Raw genomic sequence first — 17,574 nt, forward strand, 5'->3', positions numbered from 1 at the left:
TTTGGCCATTGTACCCACCCCTCCTTACCAGATGCCTACAGACCACGTTGTCACTAGTTCCAGTCTGAAAGATCCTCTGTGTGAAAGCCTGAAGCACAACTAAAAATATCTTAAAACATATAAGAACCAAAGGAGACAAACCCCTCCAGGAAAACGCAGTCCTGCAGGGAAGAAGGAGACCACAGCGGTCCGTGAAGCCAGAAACAAGTAAGGAAGAAAGGTCGGCTCAGCCTATCTTCCCTTGCCACTGCCCGGACCCCAGAGCCAAGTAGTTAGTGCTGGGGCACAGGGAGACTGACCCAGCAGCTCCAGGAACCAGAGCTGTATGGAGGCAGGAGCATCCTAAAGGAGCCACCACTTGATCTTCTGCCCAATCTGCTCCTAGATGAGACGCTTTGCAAGCACAAGCTGCTGGGTGACAGCATTTCTGATCACGGGTCTGGTCCCAGAAGAACACCATCTGGTTGCCCTGGCCCTGCTGGAACTGCTCCAGGGACAGGACTAAACAGCAAGTATATCCCACGTCTCAGGACTGCCTCTACCATTGCTCCTGCTACACTAAAGACACCCAGGTTCATGGACAAATGAAGTATCAGCAGAGTATCAGCAAATGAAGTATCAGGTTCATGGACAAATGAAGTATCAGAAGTATCAGCAGAGACAAGTCAGCCCTTGGTGGTGTCTAGAGACCTCCCCACTCCATCCCCATCTTCCTCATCTGTCTGGGTGACTGCACAGGCTGAAATCAGACCAAGAAACTGGCTAGCAATTAAACAGTGCATTACCTCCTGGCCTGGTTTTACTTAATGGCACAGACACAGGTCTGCTATGAATTTTTGTAATTATTTTCTAGGTCAATTAATGCGAGAAAGGATTTACATAGGCTAGAAAAAATGTTCCTTAGAGTGATAAGTGTTCCTGCTATAGTTGTGACCTGAAGATGTCAACCAGGTTTGATCACTAAAATAAAAAAAAGGATGTAAAACTGATACTTTTCTTGGTTTTTTAGAGCCATCAAGTAGAAGCACAGTTGCAACAGTTGTTTTTGAATAAAAAGCTTCAATTTGTATCAAATGTACTGCAGAATATTCTGAATAGTGCTCAGCACAGGCTAGATTTGTGCTGAAAACACTGTTGCTGGCATGCTCTTACAGATACTGTTCTTATCATCTTCTAGTTTTCACAGCCTTATTTTTTTTTCTTGCCTGTGAATCAAGATTACTGGTGTGTTCCTCAAAGTATCTGTGGGTTGTTCAAACATAAGCAGTTTCATTCCCGGGGGGAAGTAAATAATCTAACAAAATCTAATCATCATAAGTTAAAGAAAAAAAACCCAGTAGTATCTCAGTCCTTCTCAAGGGACTGAGGCCGGATCTCTTCTGCAAGGTATCTCCCTTCTCGAGTCCAACATTTTTAATTTCCCATGGAAAAAAACAGTTCTGCTCCTTTCCCATGAGGGCTATTTGCTCAGTCTGGAAATTCTCACAGGGAGGACTTCTCCTCCAGTAGCAAAACTCTCCCTTTTTTTATTCCCAACATTACACCTATACTTAATTCCTCATACTGCTCATGGTGATTGCCTTCTCATTATTCACCCGTAGTCATAGGGTACACATCCCTCTCTGCCCAGACTGCTCCTCTTCTACATTTCCCTCCACCTGTCAGTAGCATTTTTGGTGTTAAGCTGCCCCAGAGCTGAACTCAGCCCAGTCAGGAGCCTGTAAATGCCACGTAAAGGGACTGTGGAAACTAAACTTTAGACCTCTGCCCTGACACAGCACCATTTGAAACACAGTGAAGTCACATCTGTCTCTCTATGGTATTGTAGCACAGAAACATTTCAACATCAGCCCCAAAAATATCTTTAAATTGCACCCAAAAGAGACCACACGTTTTCTGGGCAATGGCAGAGAGCCCTGGCCAGTACAGACGTGATTCACGAGTGACTGCTGGAGGTGCCTGTTTTAGGCACTTGTCTTGTTCGCTTCCAGTTCCAAACAAACACCCCCAGGCATTAATTCTCTCAGTGATTGCCACTCCGCCCTTTACCGAGTTATCAAGTACAACAGAAAACATTGGCTCCCAAACGCATGACGGCTGACTCATAAGATGCTGAGACATTTCTGAAGCACTGGAAATGCTCCTGCAGCAAATGCCTGAGTGATGCAGATGCATCATCCTTTAGAAATAGGTGCCAGACCAGCTACTGAAATAGAAAGGAGACAAGGATCAGGGGATGTAAATAGGAGATAAACTATTTTGGCAAGGGAATGAACAGCGGAAAAGGCAGAGGTCAGCTCCCTCCATTAGTGGTTTTTTCTCATAGTGTCATACTTGTAGGACAACATCTAAAAAAAAAAAAACTGAGGGGAAGAGTTGAACAGGTTGGAAGAGGAAGCTGCTTTTAAACCACAGCTCATGCACACGGAAACACATGGAAATCAGTAACATCAAGCATAAGCTGCTTTCTGAAGATGATGTGTTTAGATGCAAGAACAAAGAAACGTGTATGCAGCCTGCAGTGAAAAATGCTCCATTCAGCTTCTATTTTAATCCTCACTGTGACTTTGCGGTGTAAATAAGAAGTAGGTTGCCACTTGCCAATGAAAAATTGACAAAAATCAGCCTCAGTATTTGTCCTCCTAACTAGTGCCACTGCACACCCAGCCACAATGGAGAAGGAAATCTTTCTTTCAGGAGCTATTAGAAAAACATCCAAATTTTTTTTCACCTAGAAAGGGAATCTGTGCAAAGAGTCTTTCTGCCATTATCCACAGCACCATCCAAACCTCTCTGTAGGAGTAAGAAATGGAAGTGTGCTGAAGCCAGAATATATTCTCTCTTTGATTCAGCTCATCTTTTCCAGGAGGGCCATTTTCAGCCTTTGAATGCGTTCCAGGTTTCTCCCCCAAGTCTTGACTCTCCTATAGTGTGCAGGAGGTCTTGTTATCATTAGCCGGAGTGTTTATCCACTCCTCTCCCCCAATCCAAGAAGTGAAAGTGCTTGAGGAAGAGGGCCAGAGAGGAAAGAAAAATACTGCACGTCTAATGAAACTAATCCATCATGCCCTGTTCTGTGAGAGAGCTGGCAGTGAATCAGATAACAGAAATTAAATAAAAATGCACATAAAACATTGCTAAGAGATTGAGTGCAACGATAGCTGGAACAGCAGCATTATGCAGTGCTGTATTGCAATGTTTTCACCTTCTAAAGTCAGCCAATAAAAGCATCATTGGGGAATAAGAGGAGAATGTTAAATCAAAGCCTGAAAGCTGAACAGTTTTAATAAAATGTGTATTCACATTAACCACTGACTTAAAGGTGAAACCCTGCTCTTGAATATACCTGACAGATCAAGTTTTTACTTCTTTGCCAACGTGTATCGTTCCTGACCTGGAAAGACATGAAACTGGTCCTGGCTTGATAGCTCCGTCAGAGCTTACCTTGCTTGCTGCAAATGCTGAAGAGACACCTTCATCCCCCTCCTTCACCTTCGTCACATAAACAGCTGGAAAGTCTAGACCGAGGCCTCTGCCCTGCCCTTTCCTCCCTGGAATTACCAACTGGTAACTTTTTCCAGCCATGGGAAAACATACATGCTACTCAGACTTGACTCCCAGAGGAAAAGGTTTTACGAGCAACACCTGACCTTGCCTTAGCTCTGCAGGCTGGTGATGCTCTAGGCCAGTTACGTGTTACCACTGGCAAGAGGCTGATGTGTCCCAGCTGTGCTGCACAGACATGCTGGACTTGGTTTAGCCAAGCTGGCAGAGTCTCGGAGCAACCTGCTTGCAGCAGCGCAGCTCCATTCCAGCTCATTCATCCTGTTATAACAAGAGACAGGAAATTTCTCTTTTAAGCTGCAATCCAATTAGCCTCCAAATAAAGCTGCCCCAACAGGCTCTCAAGCCCAGCAAAGCACTTCATGGCTCCTATCTGATGCTCTTACGTCAGCACCCTGCACTTAATAATGGAGAACTACTTACGCCCTTTTCCTGATAAGCTTTCCTGAGCAGCCGACTTCCACTTCACTTTCTCCTGCTAACCACCAGGCCACCGCACTCCCACAGTTCAACACACGAACCTGTCAGCTTCTGAACACGCTGAGGGAATTATAACCCAGGGCTTGCGAATATTCCTGGCATATGAGAAAGACATAAGCAGCTGGTATCACCCCTGATTAAAATAGCATCGCAAAACGCATCCTGTCCTCCCCTTCAAGGATACAGTTAAAAAGCTATCTCAGATACATCAGCTCTTGTCCGTCACCAGTCACCACCCACCTTCACACCTCCTACTCCTTGGTCAAATCACCGCAAAAATAGCCAAAATCTATCAGACTAAGCTCACCTACCAGAAGCTAATGCCCAAACCTGGAGTGATGGAGCCAAGCCAGGACTCTGAGCTAAGACAGCTGATGGGGATGGATGATCAGCACCAATGGGTACAGAACAAACATCTGTTCTTGCTCTCCTGAGCTACTAGCAGCACTGAGGGTCATCTCTCCCCAACAGAGCAAGACAAAGGTAGAATAACAAGTCCCTCCAGCCTAATGAGCACTGTTGGGAGAACAGACCTGAATGTAAAAGAGTTTAGGACACAATCCATACTAGTCTGTATTTCCTACTCAAGAGCAGAGAGACCCTCCCTCCTCCCTCTTCTCACCCCAAGAAACTGCGGGTCTGCAGACACTCTTGCCACCTTTGCGTGATGCACAAAGATCATGAATGACCCCTACAGCTCAGAGGCCTCTAGGGTGTCTGTGGCAGCTTCTCTGCCCATGACACCTGGACCCCAAACAGCCTGCCAACATGTTAGCCTGGCTGGGGTCAGATGTTTAATGACTCTGAACGAGCCATTTGCAAATCTTCTGTCATTCAGGGAGATGGCATAACTGTGCCACTGTCAGAGTGCAATAAAGTCAGGGCCACACAGCAAGACCACAAATGTTGACAAGGGTTTTGCACAGGGGATTTTATTCAAAATGCAGATTGCAAATAAATTTAGAAGCAGACACAGCAAGGATTCCATGGAAACAGCACAAAAACCCAGCTGTGGTTTGGATGACTGTGAGTCTTGGCAGTCTTGACTAATCCCTTAAGTGCCATCCAATTACTGCAAATGTGTTTGGCATCTACTACAGCAATTGCAAAGAATTAAATGGTCGGATGGCACTCATCGGAAATTACAAGTCACAGAACTCTGTAGTGCATTTAAGAAAAAAACATCTTAAAAGGAAAATAGTATCACCCATTGCAAGAGCTGACCTCCTTGAGAGCCATAAGGGACAACAAAAGGGATCCAAGTAATGAGGGAAACTTAATTCAGAGAAGAAACTAGAAAAAAAGGGGAGAAAGAGGGAGAATAACAAGATTGGCTGAAGGAGCTGGGTTTGTTTAGCCTTGAGAAGAGAAAACTCTCCTTGCAACTCCTTATTCTTAGTATAGCTTCTACAATTAACAGTCCTTCCCTTACGAAAGTAATCAGAAAACTACAAGCAGCTTTTCTGTGCCCAGACTTACCAAGTATGATCTGACTGTAGAGATCTCCAGGTGCTTCAGAACAGGAAGGACTTCCGTGTGAAATGGAGAAGGTCTGGGAGGGAGGATGGGCAGCAAGACCCCAGCTGCTGGTATATTGCAGTCCTTTCACTGACAGCTGTCCGCACCACTATCACTCACTGCAAGACCTGTCTAGAGCAGTGGAAAAAGCAGACAACACATTTCCCTCCCTTAAGAAAAGCCAACGTGCCCTGAAACTTAAAAATAAATTAGTTAAGTGAATAAAAAAGGAACCTTCAAAAAAGTGCCTTCCTTGTAAAGCCACCACCTCAGTCACTGCTGTGCACTACTGTGTCGACTGGAGCCACCCTCTTTCCTGAAGCTCTTCAAAGGGATTCTCTCTCTCAGCCCAGCATATTCTGCTTTCCATGTACTTAATTCCTCATAAAGGTCCTTCCACACAGGGACATGCAAAGAACAACTTGTAATGGCTCTGCCAAAATCCAGACTGAGTGATCAAGAGTAGCCTCAGAGACTTGCTATGCTACCTGGGAAAGTGTACAGCAAAATGCTCAAATCACCTTCAGCCAGCAAGTGCAATACACAGTCGAGCTTCTCTTGCAAGAATTTATTTTCAAAGAAGATTCAATTTAAAACACTACAAAAAAGAGGATTTATACAAAGGGGGGTGACAATAAAGCTATTCAGACCAGGCAAAGCACATTTCTTTCCAAATAGTACAGACCTGTTATGACAAAAAACCTGACACAGGTGGTTCTTTGGTTCAGACACACATTTCCTTTCTGAGCTCTCACCTAGGAAGTCTCATTTCCTCAATCCCTGGCACTTGTAAGCAGATTTGGAGTGACTCACTCTCTGTATGCAGCTCCAAGGAACTCTACAACCAGCTGGGGGGTGGAGGGAGAGAAAGAAATTCGAGCCAGAAGAATGGCGGCAGCTGCTGATTGATCTGGATGCCACTGCGATATCTCTGCACCTCTCTCTTGTACTGTTGGAAAGCACACAAGGACCCTATTATTACTCAAACAGTATCTTGCTGTGGTACCTCTTACTTTTGTCCTAAGCAGGCAGGCCAGTGTGCTTAGCACCTTTTAACTTCTGCCTGTTTGGCAGCCAAATTTAGAGCTAGGACATACCCAGGCTTCTACAGCCTGCAGGATGCCCATCCCATCAGGAAGCTGATCCCTGCAATAGCCTTGAAGAGATGTATTAATAGCACTACCTGGGTACCAGACTGGAATTTTACAAGGAAACTTCAATGAAGGCCACATTAACTTTAGTTAATGCTTGTTAACTTTAGTTTTCCATCAGGCAGTATTGGTTAAGCCAAAGGAGACAGGAACCGTTTTGCCTTCCAAGGGTCTGAATGAAAAATCTTTGTTTAATCTACTGCTGTGTGTAAACACACATTAGATTTGTGGGGTTTACAGTTAGCCAAACACAACAGAAATAAAACAACTACACAATTAGGGACAGAGAAAGCCAACGAGAGGAAGAGTACCAAGTGTCTGTACTTGTTCTCGTTTGGAAACAGCAAACACCTGAGGGGACCCGAGACCATTTCATGGCTCAGGAAAGAAAACACCTGGCACTGGCTAAAGCCAGCCACTGGGCTCAGCTAGGCACTTCTTTCCCCAAACGCTGTAAACTGCAATTACTGATAATCTGCAGCTGCTAAAGTGAGATTGCTCATGATTCACACTACTTTCTGTCACACATGCACCAGGGAGGATGGCAACACTGCTGTGGTCAACACTGCAGCTCACTGCTTGGCTCTGCCCTCGATTCAGGTGTGATGAACCACGCTAACTTGGGGAAATATCTCCTGACATAGGAGGAGTCTGTCTGAACTGGCAATGAGGTCCATGATACAAGTTTTTATTTGTGACCAAATCAGCATTTGAAAGCAACTGAAAATGGAAAATCAGAAATAAGATTGTGAGGTACAAAAAACTAATTGCCACATACACACACTTCTGATTCCAAGAACCAGAGACATCAAGGGACATACTTTACTGTATTAAAATGCACAAATTTGTGTATATATATATACACGCACATATATATGTATATACATGTATATGCAAAATGCTTGTCTCTCCATTTTCATTAGCAATAGCAGGATGGGAAGTTTCCCCTAATCCATTTCTATTTCAATCTATTCTGAAGCTACTCAGTACTAAAATCAATTTAAGAATCACTCAGCATCCCAGCAACTAAGACTGCAATCCAATACATAAATCTAACAGGCTCCAAGATGAATTTTTCCTAACATATCTACATTAAAGCAAAATTTCTCATGAGGAGTCCAGTTTATCAATACCAGGCAGTCCCTCTATGATATCAGTTTGAATTAAACAAGCAGGCAACTGGATTGCCCAAAAGAGCTGGGCCCTTATGGTCAAAACAGCAATCTGGGAGAGTCACAAGAACTGGAGTGCCATAACTCTACCAGGGAATAGAAATTATTTTGCATCTTAGCCAGACTTTGACACTGGCAAAGAGAGACTCTCTCTTCTTTCCAAAAAGACGGTGAAAGAATACAGAGTTTTCTGCTTTGGCCAGCTCGGTCTTCAGGAGGTATCGTCTTGCTCCATCATGGTTTTATAGTTTCTTTTGAAAAAGCCACACTGGGGAAAGAACGAAAAGAACTGATTAAGTCTTTGTGTATCCATTAATTTCTGCCTTTTCTTAAAACAATTTAAAATTAAAATTTCAAGTTTTTCCTTCTCAGGGTTGCAATAAGTGAATGAGTGAATGCAGGATGCAACCCAGGTATGAACTCTGGCAGAGCTGTAAGCCCGAAGGTCTACATTGTTCAAAACTCTTCAGAACATCTCTAAACACTTTGTAACATTCAAATATTCTACAAAGCACTTGAAAACAGGATTTAAGAGGTTATATTGCAATGCTCAGAATAGCTCAAAATGTGAGACTGAGGTTTTACAACAGTAAGCAGCAGATGTCCCTCAGTGCGCATTTGAATACATCGCTTTCATACTTAAGAGAAATCTTGAAAAAAGTTAAAACATCTAACAAAAAGATTTCTGGTTTGTTGTGTGTGCATTAATGATACCCACCTTCCAGAGGAGCAGAATAATGAACGCCAGCAAGAGAAGTCCACCAACACAGCTTCCTATGATAACAGGCAAGGGATAAAACACTTCGTCTTTCAGGAGGACAAGAGTAATCTGGAACAGAATCAAAGCCAAGTTAGCATATACTGAAGCCCAGTTATTTCTTCTTGGTTAGCTTTTAACTGAGAAAGCTATATAACTTGAGCTAGCGTTCAACCTTTCTAGAAACTATGCTAGATGCACCATCACCCTATCACTGCAGGTACTCTGCAATACAATATGAATTTTGGTTTTTTCACTGCAAGCCTAGTCAAGGGAGTTAAATTTACTGAGTCTTTTTTACCAGTTTACAGTGATTACAGTAATCACGAGTAACAATCTTTCAGATTAAAGAAAAGCATGTCTTTACTAGGGAAAGAGAAGGAATATTCACGTTGAAATCCTTGAGAGGACAGGAGGCCTCTGTGTTAGCCACAACTGCCAGATACATAGAGTTCAATATAGAACCCTAAAAACTTTTCTGATATGCACTAGCAAATATCCTCCCTCTGCTTTTATCCTATAGTCCAAACCTGATTTCACTAAATTCAATGGCAGAACAGATATTTGCTTCAAAAGGTCCAGATTTTAACTCTGGGAATTTGACTGGTTCTCTAGATTCAGCAAAAACGTCTGGATTTCCCACTTGTTCCTGCCCCAAGAAAAGGACCAAGCTGCCCACATGATGCTCTGATACCTCAGCATTATGATTCTCTTCTTTCAGCCCCAGATATAGTTCTCTGTTGAAGGTGATTTTTCCATGGACCAGCAGAACAGTTCTGCTTTTTAAGAACTATGGGAAAAGAAATATAAGGAACAAAATATCAGTTGCTTTGCAGTCTTTCCAGAAAAAAAAATGGATTGCAACAGCAAACCCTTATTCAGACTGTAAGAACCACCCTGTACAGTGCTGCCACCAAGCTGTGTCTTATATATATGTCTTTATATGTAACTATCACTCAGGAGAAATTGTCTGGAGTGATGAAAGCTTGCAGTACTGTAAGAGTCATTTCACAAGGAGCAATTTCTGAAGGAAGGAAGAAGACCGCAGCATCTCTTGTAAGTGCCAAGCGCCTCCTGGGAGACACTGCCATGAGCAAAACATCTCTCGTGCTCTGCAGGGTCAGAAAACAGCATCACACGTGGAAGAGCGACATCTCCACTGCGATGCAGAAGAAACCCTCACCCTGGGCCTCTGGCAGGTAACGGATTTTAGCGAACCACGGCAGGGGAGCGCGGTCTCTTGCGTATACCTGGTACGAGTTGTTCAAAGACAATTCTGCCGTCACGGTGATGTTGTCCCCGTCAGCGCGGACAGAGCAGCCCACGTACTGATACCGCACGTCCCGAACGCCCTGCAACGCAACGGAACGGCTCAGGCCCCGGCTAGCCACGGGTGTCCGCGGCCCCGTGGGTTTCTCCCCACGGCAGCAGCCGGTGCCAACACTGCTCACCTCTAATTCTGTACCGCCGGAATACTCCGGGAGATCCGGCACCGCTTCATCGCTGACCCCGCACTCGGTCGCCTCCTGAAACGGGACGTTGACAGCGGAGCGCTGCCACCGCGGCCCGACCCGCGCAAAAACCGCGTGGGGGGGCGGGGCGTGAGGGGCGGGGGCGTGGCCTCACCGCCGTGCCCTCCCCTTCCCCGGGCGGGGCGGGGCCGCGCCGTCCGCTCTCGCCCCCGCCCCGCCCCGCTCTCGCGATACCTCGTTTGAAACGGAGGCGGGCGGGCACCGCGGCAACCCCGTCAGGCAGGGCCTGGCCCGGGGGGCGGCCGCCGCCGCCGCCGGTATGCCGCTCCAGCCGCGCCTGCTCCGCACCTATTCGCGGCGGGGAGGGCACCTCCGCCCGCTACCGCCGCCGGACCGATGGCTCTCGCCCCCTCAAGACCGCAAGCGGTTCTTCAGCTCGACCTCGGCCGGCTCCAGCGCCGCCTCAGCCAGCTCCAGCGCCCTCTCCGCCCCTTCGGATGACCCCGACTTCTCGCCGCCGGGTAAACGCCTCCGACAGCCTCTGGGTAAGCGCCCCGCCCGTCCCTGGAGCCTGCGGACCCGCCGCGGCGACGTAGAGAAGGAAAACCGTCTGCTGGGGCCGCCGGTCCTCGCCTCCCCGTCCCCGTCGCCGTCCCCATCCCCGTCGCCGCCCCCGCGCGGCGCCGCCGCTCCCCTCCGCCGCCGCCAGGGGGCGCCCTGCGGGGCGCGGCGCCCCCTGCTGTGCAGCACCCCCCAGTGGCCGCCCCCGCGCCGCCGCCGCCGCCGGGCCCCGGCGACCGAGCTGAGCTCCCTCGTCCTGTTCAGCACCACCGTGGAGAGCGGCTCCGGGCTGGACGGTAGCCTGGAGCTCCGCTCCTTACCGCCCAGGCAGAGGACTGCCTCGTCCCACAGGGCTCTGAGCTCGTTGGAGTCCTGTCGGGAAGATTCGGAGCAGCTCCCGTTATCGCCGGGGGTTGACAGCGTGAGGGAAGAGGGGGCTCGACAGTCCCGCGCAAACGGCACGGGCGGGCGGCGGGAGCCGGGCCCGGCGTTGCAGGAGTCCGGTAGGGTTCTGAGGGCGTCGGTGCGGGGACCCTGCCAGGCACCAGGTCCCTTGTCCCCACGGAAAGCCACCGGCACTCCTCAGGCAGCGCTGCCCACCGTTGACGGCGGGCTACAGCGCTCTGCACCGTACGAGGGTGCCGATTCTGACAAATCGTGTGATGAGCTAAGGAGGCCTTCAACAAAAGGAAGCTTGAGTTGTCAGAGAGGCACACCCAAGAAGTACCAGCTTACGCCAGTGGTGGTCTTGGACCCTCAAGAAGTGCCAGTGTGGCTGATGAGCATGAAACTCAACGAAAAGGCAGGTATTCAACCTGCCTGCCAGCAGCCGGTATCTCCTTTGGGCCCTCAAGGAATCTTGGAGAATACACATAAAACTACCAAAGCTGTTTCTGGAGAGGGAAGTACCTGTAGAAAAGCTTGCATCAGCGGCTTCAGTGCCAGCCGGTGGGGGAGGCAAACAAGGCTCCGACCAAAAAGGCACAAAACTAAGAGACAGCAGCAGCCTAACAACTCCTTTTTCAGACCACAGAGGAAGCAAAAAGGAATGAAGAAGGGTGTTCTGGAGATGTCTGTAGACAAAAGAGACAATGACTATTCATTCCTTAATGGCTCCCATTCCTGGGGTAGAGTTCGAGCGTCTTTGTCTTTCCATAAGAAGAAGAAAGTTACCACAGAAGAGAGTTCCTGCAACAGCATCCTTTCCACCCCTTCTGTGAAATCCCAGTTGTCAGGGCACCAGGGAACCCTATCTGCTGGTAGGACTCAGTGCTCCACTTGGTCTGCTTCCTCCATGGTCCTGCTGGCTCCAAGGAGTTCCTGTTCTGTCCTGGAGCTAATGCTTACAGATGCAGAAAAGGTGTTTGGGGAATGCCACCAGGAGGGGCCTATCACTTTTCAGGACTGCATTCCTTTAGATAAGACGAAAGATTGCAAGAAAATTGGAGAAGGGGTGTTCGGAGAGGTCTTCCAGATTGACAGTGAGAGAGGAGCTGTGGCCTTAAAAATAATTCCCATTGAGGGGACTGAAAAAGTAAATGGTGAATCTCAAAAGAGCTTTGGAGAAATTCTGCCTGAGATAATAATTTCAAAAGAACTCAGTCTTCTGTCTGAAGAGTCTAGGAATAGGACTCTTGGGTTCATCAGCTTGTACTCTGTGCACTGTGTTCAAGGGGCCTATCCTAAGTATCTCCTAGAAGCCTGGGACAAATACCACAAAGTAAGGGGATCAGAAAATGATCGGCCAGACCTTTTTGGGGACGAGCAGCTCTTCGTTGTTCTGGAGTTTGAATTTGGAGGCAGTGACTTGGAGAATATGAGAAACATGTTCAGTTCGGTGGCATCGGCAAAAAGCATTTTGCACCAGGTCACTGCTTCCCTGGCTGTGGCAGAACAGGAACTGCACTTTGAGCACAGAGACTTGCACTGGGGGAATGTGCTGGTAAAGAAAACGGATGCAAAGGAGCTTAATTATGTCTTGAATGGGGCAACGCACACAATCCCCACAGCAGGGATTCATGTCAACATCATAGATTATACCTTGTCTCGGCTGGAGAAGGATGGGTTAACTGTGTTTTGTGATCTTTCCACTGATGAAGAACTGTTTCAAGGCACAGGGGACTACCAGTTTGATATCTACAGGCAAATGAAAGCGGAGAACTCAAACAGCTGGACTGACTATCACCCACACAGCAACGTCCTCTGGCTGCACTACTTGTCATGCAAACTTTTGAAAGACATGGGCTACAAGAAAAAGGAATCGACCTCTGCCATGAGGAAAATAAAGAAGCAGCTCGTTAAGTTCCGCAAAGAAGTACTGACCTTTGAGTCTGCCAATGAAGTTTTACAAAACAGCAGCCTCTTCCAGTAGGCAATACAGTGCAGTGTTTCCAAGGACTAAGTCACTGATGCTGCCTTTCTCCTTTGCTGCTTTTTATGTATGATCTTTTTAAATGTTGGCACAATGAAGAAGTGTTATGATCGGTTACCGATGTGTATAATACTATATCAAAACGGTCTAAAAAACCTGAAAAAAAAAGTCTTCTGCTTGAAGAGGTTTCCATATGTACTTTTTTTAAGGAGTCATGGGGGGGAAGAGAGCAGAGTTTATGTTTGAGAAGGGGCGGGGGGGGAGATTTCTACAGGCTCAATTAATATTTTGAATTCCACAGAAGTTTTCTTACCTTTTTAGTCTTGGATTATTAAAAGTTTTTTCCTTACTATGTTGTCTTTCTTACAAATTTTTTTTTAAAGAAAAAAGAAAAAATATACAATTTTGGACAGTGATGACAAAGGTAAATATTCTTGGCCTAGTTGGGGACAGAGAGGGGAAAAACCCACCTTTTGACTTGGTTTTAAAACTGAATTTTTGTTCAGTTTGGCAAAATTTGTACCTGGAATGATGCTACAAAATGTAAAGTTTCTGTAATGTAGGTTTTGAAAACACTCCAATCCGCAATAATGCGGGTTTTTTTTCCTCTTGTAAGAACCAGTGAAGAGGTATTTGATCATGAAAAAAAATAAGAAAAAGTACCTGTGTTCCTGATGCATTTTTGACCGTTATTATGTTGTGACCTTGTATACTGATAGGAACCCAAATCTGTAACTTGATGGTAGCATTGAAGCGATTTTCTCCATTTATCTACAGGAGAAAATGCACAAGGTAGTAAGTGTTCTTTAGTCCTGATTGCAGATGGATCAGATGATCTAAATTTGAAGCTATACTTACATTAAATCTGAATTCTTTGTTTTCAAGAAGTCCTTTGCTAACATTCACGTACATTAAAGAAACTGGTCTAAAGAGAACGATAAATCAAACTAAATGAAAAGTGAATTAGTTTATTATTAAAAATTAGTACATCCAACGACCCAGATGCATTAAGTAATTAAGAGGTAACATCACCAGATTTGTTATAACTGGAATGCTGTCTATGCAGTCTGTCTATATATGTGTGTATATGTGCAGTCTATCAATTAGATCCATCTCTGAACCTATCTTGAAGTCTACCTTTTACAAGGTAAGCAGTTAGAGACCCTAGGTACCCCACTGCCTATGATAGGCTTTTATTGTTCTGTCTTCCAGACTCTATTTTGCTGTCTAGTACCACAGAAAGTGACTTGACAATCTGCAGTGCTTGAAATTATTAAGATGGAAATTGTATTGGAATCTTACCAGACATCCTCTCAATTTTCTTTCCTCTAATTGACTAAAGTAATGCAATATAATTGAATATTCTTAAAACTTACTTGGTAAGGACTGCAGTGAATGCATATCTGACATCAAGGACATGTTCTTCAGTCAGAATGGTGCTATTTTCATTTATGCTTTAAAAAAAAAAAGGGTAGATGAAACAACATCATTGTCTGCCTGCATTGGTCCTTTATTTCTATGGTGTGAGAACTGCTAATACTGGCTGTACAAGAGGGATGGAAACAGAGTGGCAGTAATTAATGAAAGGAGAGGTGCCAGCCCACTTGGTGACACTACTGGTACAGTAGTGTTGGAGTAAGTAGCCCTTTATTACTACAGATTTGGAAAGCTGCTATTGCCTTGAAATGTCTCCCCGTAAACCAACGCTAATTTGTGAATATGTAGTATTGCTTTCATTAATCAAAATTTCAAGCTTCTACCCCTCACAAAACTGGACATTAAACTTGTATAGAAACCTTTGCCTTAAACCGTGCTTGCAAGGATGTGTAGCTGCCAGAGATGAGTTCTCTTTTCCTTTTTAAAGGTGCTCTCGGCTTAAAAAATGCTGTGTACTAGTCAGTCCCCATAAATTTTAATGGGAGGAAGGTGACAAGAAAGGAATCTGAATGGTAACTTTCCCCCCATTAGAAAGCCTTTAATTAAGAAGAATGCCCTGAACATATGTTTTCATCCCAGTCATTTGGAGTGAAAGCTTTACTTGGAACAGAGCTGGATTATATATTTTAATCATCTGTTCTCTCTACTAAGGAAGGAGGATGCCAGAACCCATTCTGCCCTTTCAGAAAACACAAGCTTTTAAATATGTACTACACTGAAAGTAGGACCTTAAAGGGTGCTCCATCTTTTACTGAAATAATGAAGTATGAGCAAAGCTAAAATTATCATAAGGGAAGGAAAGATTTTTCACATGGATCCAAATGCTTTAGAAGATTGAAAAGAACAAGTGTAGTTTTGTGTAACCAGTGACTGATAAATAGTATGGACACTGAGTAGAAATTCTGGTATCTCCTTTCTAGTTCAGTGTATTTTGTGGTGAAAATAGCAATACTCACTTGGTGATATTAATGGTGATTGCAGATTTATTTTGGAACAGGCTTTCATCTAATTGCCAAATCACTGAAAATTTTGCCTGTTTTGAGGGAAGAGAAAGACGTAACAAAATATTGATTACCTTGTAAATACTCTTTCAACACGGTACTGTTAAAACATGATGGCTAATGTATTTGCTGCTCACCATTCCCTTCTGGAGAAATTAGACATTAAGAAAAGTGCAGAAATATCTCAAGGCAATATTCTCTTGCCTTGAGAAAATGCACACCAGCCATAAGCTGAATTAGAAAGAATAGCGGCTTTGGCCTAATTGTAGAGATAGAGGATGCAAAAGCAGCTACTCAAAGTATCATTTAGAGGAAGGGAAAAAGTGAAAATTATGATCTCTACTTACAGTTGTTGTCTTGAATACTGGATGCCCAATTCTGCAGTTACAGGATAAGACTACAGAAGTTAATGGTATTGGTTGGCTACAGTGAATAGCAGGAGAGGATGGCTGCCAACAGAATAGGAATGCTCTTTAATGTTGAATAAAAACAGACTGGGAAATTCAACTCAGCCTGTGTCTGCTCCCATAAAACGAATTAGGTACAAATAGCCTAATAAAAGCTTTGGAGTCTTAAATCAGATAAATCCAGCATTTGGGCTCTAGTCCTAACAACTGCAATGCTCCTTCCCCTCCCTGGACCTTACTTCAAGATTTATTTAGGTAGCAAATTAATAGGAGTCTGCACTGCGTTTTCTTCCAGCAGTCTGCTGCTGGCTGAGGAGTTGTTCTACAATCTTACCTCAACAGTCACCTTCTTAAAATGTAGGTTTTGGGGATAGTTCAAGACCATAGCTGTCATGTACGAGTCATCTCCACTGTTCGTTAATGAAACATTCATGGTCACTTCTTTAGTGTGGCCCACCACTAATTCCTTTCTAGAAGCAGACAGAAAAATAAGATGGGTGACATGTGATTTCTAAGGGTTGTTATTTAATAAGAGGCCTGAAGCATTCTGGTTCTGGTAATTACTCCCTCCAAATGCTTTCACACACAGAATAATGCAATAGCCCAATTAATTATTCAGTATTCTTCAGGGTTTGTAGGAAAATGCTTCCTTCTTAATATCAAAGGCAGTCATCTCCAAATTTATGTAACATTTTATCATTTCTGTTTTACATCAAGATAGACTTTAAACATTGCTCAGCTTGATTAGCTTTTCAAGTGAATCTCCAGGGTAGCTTTTTACAATGAAGTGATGCCTACTGTTTTGTCTAAGGCTATGTAAACCCAGCAACTCTTTGCTGTAGTGCTATGCTGTGCACCAGCCTAAACCAAAATTACATGTTCACAATTAAATGCCAGAATTGTGTTTTTAGGATGACTGTCATTTATACCTTGGTCTTTCCTCTGAGATTTCCTCGAATGGCCCCGCAACACCCATGGAGGCACACAGTTACAGCATTGTATGAATGTGATGTTACGGAAAGGATGAATTGGATGGAAAGTAATGTAAAAAAAGGGACAGCAAATCTTGTCTGAGAATTTGAAGAAAACGTCTTATGCACAAAGATGACATTTTATATGAATGCAAGATCTGGATAAAACAACCACTGTGACTCACTGAATCTGAGTTGTCAAAGTTAAATGAGCAGTACAGATGGTCTTGTTGTTGCAGTCCTTCTTGTAAGGCAACTAAGAGCAAACAGATCAAGTCAGACTTTAACAGTCCTAATTTTTCTAAGGTAGCAGATTCAGGATATCTTTACATATACACATACATTCTCTGAAAACCAAAATTCCCATGACCTCAATTAAGGAAAAGTTGGAAATAAAAGACCCTCTGGTAATAAGTCAGTCCTAAATTGATGATGTTTTGTAACTCAGCTCCCAGGAGAAGGTCTGTTAGCAGTAACATGAAAAGTCTTCACTGGGGCCAAGGTCTTGTTAAAGAAATGCCAGTTGTTTGCCCCTGGATTGCCACAGGGCAACAATATTAATTTCTTTTCCAGAGATGATATGTTTTTCTTGAATAAATATGTCCATATGCTGTACCAGCTTATAGGCACACTATTTTGTAGAGATGAGGTTACTTCCTTTAGCAATAGTTTTATTCACCAATAAAAACCTACTGTCTGTGGCTGATGTTTC

The 17,574-nt window shown here is 44.6% G+C and overlaps 2 protein-coding genes across 2 annotated transcripts in view; one reads left to right on the top strand and one right to left on the bottom strand.

The window, feature by feature from the left end:
* Window positions 1-6,115: 6,115 nt before the first annotated feature.
* ITGAE (integrin subunit alpha E) overlaps window positions 6,116-17,574 on the bottom strand; it is a 33,788-nt gene continuing 22,329 nt past the window's right edge. The window contains exons 25-36 of the mRNA XM_069791088.1: window positions 17,048-17,118; window positions 16,226-16,361; window positions 15,832-15,933; window positions 15,440-15,516; window positions 14,423-14,500; window positions 13,905-13,971; window positions 13,710-13,817; window positions 10,094-10,168; window positions 9,893-9,994; window positions 9,337-9,432; window positions 8,604-8,714; window positions 6,116-8,153 (exon numbers count right to left, since the gene is read on the bottom strand). Of these exons, the coding sequence (XP_069647189.1) occupies window positions 8,097-8,153; window positions 8,604-8,714; window positions 9,337-9,432; window positions 9,893-9,994; window positions 10,094-10,168; window positions 13,710-13,817; window positions 13,905-13,971; window positions 14,423-14,500; window positions 15,440-15,516; window positions 15,832-15,933; window positions 16,226-16,361; window positions 17,048-17,118 (1,080 nt within the window). The 3' untranslated portion in view covers window positions 6,116-8,096. The remainder of the gene's footprint in view (window positions 8,154-8,603; window positions 8,715-9,336; window positions 9,433-9,892; window positions 9,995-10,093; window positions 10,169-13,709; window positions 13,818-13,904; window positions 13,972-14,422; window positions 14,501-15,439; window positions 15,517-15,831; window positions 15,934-16,225; window positions 16,362-17,047; window positions 17,119-17,574) is intronic.
* HASPIN (histone H3 associated protein kinase) lies at window positions 10,397-13,290 on the top strand. The gene has a single exon (XM_009930567.2). The coding sequence runs from the start codon at window positions 10,434-10,436 to the stop codon at window positions 13,044-13,046; it is 2,613 nt and encodes an 870-aa protein (XP_009928869.2). The 5' UTR covers window positions 10,397-10,433; the 3' UTR covers window positions 13,047-13,290.

This window comes from Haliaeetus albicilla, chromosome 9, assembly GCF_947461875.1.
Source record: "Haliaeetus albicilla chromosome 9, bHalAlb1.1, whole genome shotgun sequence".
NCBI lineage: Eukaryota > Metazoa > Chordata > Aves > Accipitriformes > Accipitridae > Haliaeetus > Haliaeetus albicilla.

Bases quoted from the DNA above. Each gene is read 5' to 3' on its own strand.
- HASPIN (XM_009930567.2), top strand. From the start codon at position 10,434: ATGCCGCTCCAGCCGCGCCTGCTCCGCACCTATTCGCGGCGGGGAGGG.